Genomic DNA, 10813 nt, shown 5'->3' with positions numbered 1-10813 from the left:
GTTTGAAGCATATCGCCGCTGAGACATATGACTGTCACAGCGAAACAATCCAGGACTCTGCATGTTTTGATCTCTCTATGTTTGTGCATGTGTGTGTGTGTGTGTGTGTGTGTGTGTGTGTGTGTGTGTGTGTGTGTGTGTGTGTGTGTGTGTGTGTGTGTGTGTGTGTGTGCAGCAGATTTGTGTGCACCCCAAGCCTAGAGGCAGATCAAAGTGAATCATTTATGATGAGATGTTTTCTTCAGCTTTCGTTCTCCAGATTCAAAGCTGTAGGTTTGGTCTTGAAGGAGTCGCTCTTGTGCTTTAATGGCTATTCACACAGCTGTCAAGAAATGGTGCATGCACACACAGACACACACCCATTCATAAGGCTACAAATATTGCTGCGATTGTTTTACGGCACGGTACCTACTGTGTGCAGACAGAGATAGAGGCACTGAGACAGAACAGGAGAAAGGGTGGACAAATAAAGACAGAAAAAAATGGTAAAGAAACCAATCCCCTTTGTGTTGATTGTGTAAATCAGCCACCAGTGCAGCCTATTTCCTCCCAAAGCACCGCGGCGCTGAATGAAGCTCTCAGAAGGGACCTTTCTTGATCTTTGTGGCGATGCATTAGCAGGTGCACTGGTGCATGTGTGCAGTCATCGCTCAATCCAGCACTGGGTGTATCAGACCCCTCTGGGGGAGGTTAGAGCCACACAGGACGCTCTACGCGACAGCGTGATGTAGTATGCAGAGACGCTCCGCTCACAGCACATGGGTGATAGTACTGTAGCGGCCCAGGCGTCTGGCTCGTGTTCAGACGCGTTCGCCACAAACGGACATTCTCTATGTGATAAAAACTTTGGTATTATTCTCAGGACGCTTTAGAAATCTCCAGCCTGTCATAAAGACTGATTCATAGTCATAAAGTAGCAGACAGCCTATTGCAGAGTATTAAATCACTTCCTAAACTACAGCCCCACAAGAAACCTGGTGTCATATCTGCTATCATCTGCTGTTATCTCCTCTCATCGCTGTTAAACATCGCCATCCATGCCAATCCTTCAGCATCATCTTCCTTCACCATTATAATAAGCCGTAATTGCAGTGTTTCAACGGACTCGAGAGGCGGCGGGAGATATTATATACTAGATTATTGCTTCAAAAAGGGCAAAAAGGCCTCAGAGGATAAGAGGAAGTTGCAGAATGGGCCCTGAAATCCATTATCTCTGGCCAATGAGCAGAACTTTTTGTGTGAAGACAAAAAAGGTTCTTGAGGTGAAAGTCTGATACGTCCTTGTCTTTTGTACCATTTATCATTTTTATCATTAAGGAAGAAAACATCAATTGATAGATAGAAAAAAAACCCTGAATGAATTGTTTTTGCTGTATTGAGAGACATGGACTGATATGAAACATCAGAACACCAGAACGACTCCAGAGACGTTCCTGCTTATTTACAACACTACAGCAACAAATCTACTCTTTAGCTTTTTCAGAAAACAACACGCTCACCTTTGCTTACTGACTGAGAAGCTGCAGGGAGAGGAGAGGACGAGAGGAGATGACAAGAGGAGAGGAAGAGAGGAGAGGACAGAAGGACGAGAGGACGAGCCGAGAGGAAGAGAAGACGACAAGGCGACGAGACAAGAGGAGGAGAGGACGAGAGGAAGAGAAGACGACAAGGCGACGAGACAAGAGGACGAGAGGAAGAGAGGACGACAAGGCCACGAGACAAGAGGACGAGAGGAGAGGACAAGAGGACGACGAGACGAGAGGAAGAAAAGACGACAAGAGGACGAGACTAGAGGTAGAGAAGATGACAAAAGGGACGAGAGGAGAGGACAAGAGGAGAGGAAGAGAAGATGACGAGAGGACGGCATTTTCGTCTCGCTGCCGTTTCTGTCGGATTTTATCCGCTGTAGCTAATTAATTCCACCAGTTGGCCAAATTACAAAATGAAAAAAAAAAAACTCTTGGCTGTTGTCTGGTAAATGTGCCCTGCATGCCGATGCCGTGCCATTTAGGCTCAGCCAAAGCCGCCTCCCCAGAGAGCCACACATCACTCTTCATCGGTTTTTTCGATATTCACAAAGACAGAGAGTGATGGCAAAGGTCTGTTTGCTTGGACTGTGCATGTCACTCTCAGGGAAATAATCATGAGGTCATAGGGTAACAGAAATCAATAAGCATCATCGACAAAGAACAAAACACAATCTTAACATAAATAAATTTTAAATCTTAGAAAAAATATACCAAAACATATGAGAAGGTCCAGACACCATCAATCATGTTCATGTTCCTGTTAACTTTGAGAATGAAGCTTGGCAAATGACATCATCGCTGGTGTTGAAACAGGGTGATCAGACTGAAATTTATGTATTGATTCTGGCCGTTTGTTTACCTTGTGGAAGCTTCTGAAATATGCTGCTTTCTCGTCCGGGTACTTCTCGAGTCGCCGAGGTCCTTTACTGGAGGCTTTCTTGAAGACCAGCCAACACCTTCGAAAGATCTGACAACAGAGAGGGATGGGAACCCCATTAAAGGAAAGCAACTATACCCCCCCGAGCGGAGAAATAAGTTATGGTAACTGGAGAGCAACGCCGCAGCAAAATACAAATTAAACATCCAGAGAAATCAACCCCTGGTAACCAAAAAAAAGACACGCGGAATAAGCAACTCCTGCTGACTTTGACCTTTCCATCACTCACTGTAATCCACCTCATCACATTTTCCTGCATTTTCACTGTATGGGAAATGGCGCCGCAGTGAGCACGGACATAAAACTGATAACTGATTCCAACTCCTAGCTATATACCTCAGAGTGAACATGATGGATTCTGGAGAACTGCAGTTTAAAGCAGGAATGAGACGACTTGGTGAAGGAAATGAAAACGCAATGCATCATGGATGGAATACCTTCACAAATCTGTGTTTAATGTAGCTTTTTTTCAATGTTATGATCTCATTTTTCATCTTTGTGGATAATAAGCTGTGGCGCTGTGACAGGTGATTGTGTAACATCAGATTAAAGCATTGAGTAAAAGCTGCTTTGGGTCAATTGTGGCTCCCAGGCCCAGACTGTACAGATATTGCATTTTCAGTCCGAGCAAAGACTCTAACAAAGGCTTGTGCATTTGTTTTCAGGGTTCTCAATCCTTCTGCATAATTTCCTAAGATATTTACAGCAGGTGGTGGTTCGTGGCGTCATTGCAGTGGAGGTCGTGTTTATGCAGGATTGCAGGACGCAGGATGCAAGATTTGGTATTTGGTGCAAAAGGCACAAGTAGTGCTGGCAGATAGCCTCTGTTTACCAAGAGTGCCAACACACTGTGGTTTTATTAGGCACATTAGTGCACACACATCACAAAAATCCCTTAAGGTGCAGTATGTTGAGTTTTGCCTCTTAATTGGTGATGAGCTTGAACTTTACTGAGAAAATTACTGAGGAAAGAAACTGCTGGGAAAACACCATTTGTAAATTTCAGGAATTGTTCTTTTTAGCATGAAGAGAATTTGGTTTTTAGATGGACACAAACTTCAGAAGATATCTGTAAATGGCAGAACATTCGGTGAATTCATGACATAAAAAGATAAGTAAATACACAAATACATTGGATAAATACATATTTAGATATTTTGCATGGGAGTAAAGCAGATAATGAGTTCAATCTATATAACAAATGACTTTTTTTCTTCAATATGTCTCATGCATTTAGTAGTTTATTACAGTTTATGGCAACATGGTCCACAACTAAAATAATTTTACAGCAATTTACAAGCTGAATTGAATGTTTGAGAATGTCAGTGCCTACAGAATTCAGCTTTAAACACATTTAGCTGAAGAACTGCACTTAAAGTGTTACAGTAGGTTATAGTAAGTGTTGTAATTACAGTAAACATTTCAAATTTGCTGATTGACTCCTTTTCCAGAGAGGTTCTTATAACTGAGCTCTGCTGTGGAAGCACGTTTAACAACTTCATAACTAAGTTTCAACCTGAAGTAATGTGCTTCCATTTATTAAAGAATGTGGACCGCACACACACACACACACCCACACACACACACACACACACACACCGATTCTTACCTATATGAAGCCTGTGATGTTCGGTTTTGCTGATACGGTGTAGTGAGATGTTCATTTGAGGCAGTGCTGTATTAGCTTGTGTCATTTTGAAAGGTGTTTCTCATCGTACACTGTACAATGCATGTGTGTGAACGTGTAGCTGTCCATCATTGTAATGTCTTCAATCTCTTATTATCGTCTCAGAGGAGCCATCACTGCACAGTATATCAACATTATCCCTGTCTGTTTCGTCCTTCAGTGACGCATTTAGATGTTTAATCACAATACGGTACTTCTGTGACTTATGGAACTGAAAAACACAACACACTCGCCGTCTCCACACAGCCAACATCAACATATAAAATAGCCGGCACAGACAGAAGTGTGGAGTTGAGAGAATAATTGTGACGGCCCAAATCTTATGAGTCCTATGTGGTTGCCTATCTTTAATAGTGGGACGCTTCTATTTCCTCGTGGAGACAGCCGCTATCACTCTGCCTGATGTATGATCGCCCTGGGCGGCGCGCTTGTGTTGGGGAACCATGGATCTACAATTAATTTGTTTACTTAGCTGGTGTACTTCATAAAAGGCCCAGTGAGCTGAACTTGGCACTATGCAGTAATTGACTAGAGTGGATCCCTAGGTCCTTATCGGTCCTCCTTGATGGGCCTCCATTCTAGTTAAGTGTTGCCCAAGCCCATTATAAACGGCAAACAACACAAAAGAGTGAACTACACACTCTCTAAAGCACTGTGGATCATTCTCTTTACATCAATAAAACTCTTGAAAGAGGTAAGGAAACAATGTAATTTCCTGATATGAAAGTATTTATATCTCTGATAATTCCTGTTGCAAACCGCAGCTTAGACGGTAAACAGAAGAACAGATTTTAACCCCTTTTGACAATGCCTATTAATGTCCTTGCCACTTTAAAACAGTAAAATTCAAGCTTTCCAGTTCCCTTTTGGGAGCTCCAGTCAAAGGAACAGTGCCTTCTTGCTGCACATAAAGTAATTCACCCAAGAACTGCTCAGATTAAGTAATTATACCAGCACAAAAGCCGGTTCCTGGAGATAGCGTGAGCATAATAAGAACCAGGGGGTATGAATGGAGAAGCCTTAATTTGGCCCGTTCCATAGTTGTCAGTGCATTGTCAAGGCCGTCCTACTCTCAGGTTACTGGTAGGTCTTATTCAGGCACATGCTTACACCGATTTTAATTACACAAATGTGAATACTCTCTCTCACTGACACTCTGCTGTGCTGGTATGACTCATTTAACGCAGAACACTTAAGAATTCAGTGCTTATTCCACCCACATTGTCTCTCTGGATCCATAAATGTCAGATCCACAAAGCAGACAAGCTCGGTTTAACTGCACAACAGTGACTTTCTGAGTCTTATGTTGAGCTATACTACTTCTTCTAAGTGTATTCCTTGTTTCTAGGAACTTCAGGGTGACGTCAACTCCCACAGGCGATGGTAAACAATTAGCCGGCTACATTTATGATACAGGTTTTGCTGAGTAAACCCACTTCTGTATCTGTATCTAATTTTCAGTTAGCCTTTACAATTATATTTACATAAAAAAAACAAAATGTGCAAATGAGGGCTGAGTTTCCCAGACACAAGGCAAAGTAAACACTGCCACACAACATGCAAATGAGACAGAAACAAAACCGAGCTGCTTCACTTGTGTCTGCCGATGCAAACGTAGCAACCTTGAGTCCTCGCTTGACAGCAGCGACACGCAACATTGTGTTCCATTCAACTGTGTAAACAATGCAAAACAGAAAGTGCCATCACCTGCGTTTCCTGGCCGACATAAGAAGTTTATCAACAAGGGTTCTCTAAAAGCTAAATATGATGTCTGCACGTCCCCCTGGCCCTGATTTCACTCTCACAGTCTGATTAATGAGTGGAAAGCTTGTTGTTAATAGTCAGTCAGTGAAGGTTTTTCCATCTGCACACACACGTATATCAACACACACCTAATTACTACATCTCAGTACTCCACAATGACAGGTCAAATATAGCCTGGATATTTAAGTCTCTTGAAGACAAAATTATTCATGTGGTCCACTGGTCTAAATGTCGAACATAAATTCAGCTCAGGTCACGAGGATCAGACGCAATGAGGATCCATACATCAGGATTTTTGAGCTGTAAATTTATTGTGTATTCATTTAAATTCTAGAGGTGGGTTGATCCCACGGGCCACAAGAATCTTAATGAAACTGCCTCATTAAAATTTAACATTTCATTAACACGATCTTGGAATGATTTATTTAAGAAAATTATTTTTTCCAAAATTGAGTGAGTGTGTCTGTGTGCTCCCGTATGTGTGTGTGTGTGTGTGTGTGTGTGTGTGTGTGTGTGTGTGTGTGTCTGTCTGTCTGTCTGTCTGTGTGTCTGTCTGTCTGTGTCCTACTCATTATTAAGAAAATGGAAAAATGTTTTTGAACCTCAGCAACTCTTGGAGAAAGGGTGGAGAAATAAAGAAAGAAAAAAATGGTAAAGAAAGCCAATCCCCTTTGTGTTGATTGTGTAAATCAACTTTTAAATGTCATTGTTGTCTCTATGATTTGATAAGCACCTGCTTCCTCTTCAGGCGATTGGATAACATTTGCAAGAAGTGAAGCATCATCCTATTGTATGCGACACGACCCGTCAACAGAGGTCAAAAACGTGTTGGTGTGAAAATAGATCTGCACAGTATAGAAAGCATTTCCTCCCACTACTACTCTAAAGTGCTCATTTTTGTTTTTATGTTATCCTACAAAGCAACTGGCCATCCTAAATATATATTTTTTTCGAAACTATTCACAAGAGCTGACAGAATTCACAGATAAATCTCTGTTGTGTCAAACAGGCCACTCACTTTTTAATGACAATATTCCAGGTGTGTGTTAAAAGGCATGTGAAGGACTCTCAAAGTACGACATAAAATGTTCCGATAACTTATAATCAGTGTAACCTTGATTCCATTAACAATATTCCTGCCAGCATGAGTGATGAGTAACAATGGATGGAGTGAAGTCTAGCAAATTATTACAGAGAATCGACTTTATGTTCAGACGGACTTCAGGATTGGCCCGCTGCATCCAGCTGTGAAGGTCGCGCCAAAGCCCAAACTTGAATGCCATTGTAACTATGTACGTAGGCTGAAAGATTGCTTTTCCTCCAACACTCACCCATCCGGATTTGACTGTGTTTGATCAAATGTGTAAATTTGTAAGGAAATCTATTCTGTGCTCAGCTTGCAAACTTCACATGGGAAAGTAAGGGCAACACGATACTTTCTGCAGACACTGCAATTGTATATAAATAAGAGGATCCCTCGCTGTGTGATTTTAAGCTACTATCAAACAGACAAACAAAAACAACGAGAGCACCACCACCCACAGCATCAAGCACAGCATCAGCAACAACGCGCTGAAGAGAACATTCCAAGGGCGATGGCTTCGCTTTTGGAGAGGTCGGTCTGTGCGAAGGGAAACGCTTCAGGAGGCAGGTCGTAAGGTCAAGTAAGTTCATCAACTCTAGACCTAAAACTACACCCATGCCGAGTCTGGAGGAGGGATTAAATCTAAAGTATGATAATAGATTAGACAGATGGGAGATGACTGTTTGGTGAGCTAAACAATGGCAAACATCTAGCTGTGAACAGATGTGTACATACTGTAGATTAAAGGGGAAAGTTCAATATCAGTGTTTCTAAGAGGTAGTAGAGGTAGGTAGTCAAAATACATGATGAAGAAGTTTAAACCGATTACTGAAAAGTTTGGTGCTGAAATCAGAACGTCAGACAATTCATGGAACCCAATAATAAGCCCAGGCTGAAGCCTCAGTCATTTTCTATAAGTATCCCTAAACGCAGAGTCCATTCACTTCAGAGAGCATTATGAAACTTCAGGCATTATTGAGGAACTGTCGGGTCAGTCTTCTCAATAAAATATGAGCCCTGTTCTCCCACTGGCAAATCACTCATCAATTGGATGAACGGAGGAATTGTCTAAAGACATGAAAATGATTTCCAATGACAGCTCGCTTCAGGTAAATGACTAATCATACAGCGGAATAAAAATAGCCGTCTGTTAAAAGCACTCGTCAATGATGAAATGCAATCACAGCACCTCCGAGGCGCAAACGCATCTATTATTCCTCAGATATCTGATGAAAAAGGACAAAGTGGTTATAACCTCACGCTGATTCATGTGTTCTACAAACTGTGTTTTAAGGATGATTGATTTTGCACTTACTGGCAATACAAAACACGAGAGCACTTCAATCAACGCAGGTTTACAACGCTCAGAAATGGTTTCAGCTCTTCCTATTGAGATATTTTTCCACAAAATGATGTACAAAGGCAATGAAGCTTTAACCTTGAAATAGAAACATCCGGAAACAGGAGCATTTGGTTATTGTTAGGCAAAGTCGCAATAATTATTGTACTGATAATTTGGGATTATTGTATCAATGTTTATTATTCTGAAAAGAAATTTAAATCTTTCCCCTCATGACAGTACTGATGTCCATGTTAATTGTACGGGATTATTTGAGTAAGAATGTGTTTTATTTTCGCGGGGCGGAAAGTTTGAGCTTGTTTGTTGTTTTGGGGAAGACGGACTGTTTCCTGACTTCCTGTTTACCTGCGTAATACAGGTCGGAAAATTGTCCAACCGTTTAAAGTTACACCTTATTAATATGACTATCGGTTAAATGTTTTCAATGTTTTCAATGTTGTCGTAGCGGTCACCAGGTATGCGGAACCAACGTATAGTGAGCCTGGGTGCCTGGTTCGGATGGCGTCCATGTTGTTACTCCTAAAGTGGACGGATGCGGGGTTTCTGAAGGCTCGTGTACGCTGGAAATATGAGGTGAGGTGCGAATAATTAAAATTTGTTTTGTTTAAAAAAATAAAAAAAAATAATAGTAACAAAAATATTAGTAATAAGTGAAATTTAAGTCCGGTAAGGTGCAGAAGGTTAATATCAGGTTTGGAGTGACAATACAGTGTTTCAACCAAAAATCGTACTTTAACTACTAAAGATATTTATTGAAGATATCATCACAAAAATGTTCAACTGATGAGAGTGAATGTGTGTGTTCTATTGAAATTGTGGAATTACTGAGTTAAGTGATGTACTCTAGTTAAAGATCTGAAGAAAACTGAACTGAACTGAAATGACTGAAATATAGATAACAAATGTGAGATGATTAGAGTTGTTAAATCAAACAATCATAGAAGCAAATCTGTGCAAAAGCGAGACGGACTGTAACCTGGTAGTTCCTGTTCACCTGCTTAATACAGGTTCATTTCCGTTGCAGGCAAACGGACCCCTGGGACCCGTAACGGTTGTGTTTGCATGTTTCATTGTGCGAAGAATGTTTGTTCCCTGTGTAAAATTCCAAGCAATAGTGAGGACAGAGTTTTCTTCCCTGTCCAGCTCTGCATAAGGTTCAGTGTTCCCCTGGTGATAATGACGCCTGATGGACTATGACAGACCGGGGCGGCGCAATATCAGCTGCTGGTGCTGGCGATCAATTTCAGACAGCGGGCCGAGTCTGTGCCACGGTGTCCATCTTTATAATTTGATTTGTTATCCCGTCGGACAGTTGTTACAGCAATTGCGCCAGTGATAACTCCCCGAACCCGTGACCCCGTCCTCCGCCTCTCCATCCTGATCCTCCTGGGACGGTTCTGCCATTTCAACAATTCTCTCGCAAATGTGGTGACAACAAAAGCTCAACCTAATTGCTCCCTCCCTCTCTGCCTCCTCTAGCCACTGGCTGTCACCTCTGACTTCATTCATTTCACAGGCCCCCTCCCAACCGACCATCTAAACCCAAATACATTTCCCGAAGCATCTAAAATGTTTGGACATCCCATAATTTTGTAATTCGCTCCTGACTACATCTGTTGGCTGGGTACTGAGCCAGGCATGCCCCAGTTAATCATAGATTACTTTATCTGGGCCATTCCAAATCCTCGTGTGTAATGCAGTGCTACCTCAGCAGCAAGTAATCACTGCCCCCACCCCATCCCAAACATTCCCCCCTTACTCTTCCTCCTGCCTGACTCGCCTCCATCGCCTTCCCTTCTTTCCTCACCCTGTCTTCTAACATTCTCCTCTCATTCCACATCTTGTGTCTATGCATGATTGGACACTCATCAAACATTCATGAGCCAAAGTGGTCTAGAAATGTAATATCATGGTATAAGTAACCTTTATTTCATTTATTAAGGCTTTGGCTGTGACTGGGTGGCATTAGATTCAAGAGTATTCATAGCGAGAAACTGTATCCTGGTCACAATGTGGCATGAAATATGAGGGACAACAGGTTCCAGCTGAGTCCTCGCCAAAAGCACAGGGTTTGTCTTCCTAATAAGACAAAGCCTGCGAGGGCAGGTGGTGTAGAAATGACCGTGTAACGGACAGGAATAAGAGAAGGCAAGGGAGAGATTGAGAGGAAAAATAAAACACTGCATGACTGAAAGAGAGAAAGAGAGAGGGGCAGCGGGCTGGCACGCAAAACCAGGACCATAGATGAAACTGTCTGCAGCCCTCCATTAGTATTCAAGATAAATTACACTTATAAATAGGACTTGTGGCCAGGGCATTGAGAATAGATCATGATGTTAAATGCTGTGTCGTTCAAAGGAATCCCTCCCCTTGCATCAAATTGAAACAGGCCACAAACAACAAACCAAACCTTGGAAACATGCAAGCCCTGCTTCCTCGTGTACCCTGACAA

The 10813-nt window shown here is 42.0% G+C and overlaps 1 protein-coding gene across 1 annotated transcript in view; it reads right to left on the bottom strand.

The window, feature by feature from the left end:
* dok6 (docking protein 6) overlaps positions 1-10813 on the bottom strand; it is a 35493-nt gene that overhangs the window by 13849 nt on the left and 10831 nt on the right. Inside the window, exon 2 of the mRNA XM_076158288.1 lies at positions 2389-2496. Within this exon, the coding sequence (XP_076014403.1) occupies positions 2389-2496 (108 nt within the window). The remainder of the gene's footprint in view (positions 1-2388; positions 2497-10813) is intronic.

This window comes from Genypterus blacodes, unplaced genomic scaffold, assembly GCF_046128005.1.
Source record: "Genypterus blacodes isolate CSIRO-AG114 ecotype Tasmania unplaced genomic scaffold, CSIRO-AGI_Gbla_v1 ptg000076l_1, whole genome shotgun sequence".
Lineage (NCBI taxonomy): Eukaryota > Metazoa > Chordata > Actinopteri > Ophidiiformes > Ophidiidae > Genypterus > Genypterus blacodes.
Note: the sequence above shows the minus strand (reverse complement) of the source record. Positions and strands in the feature narration are given on the sequence as shown.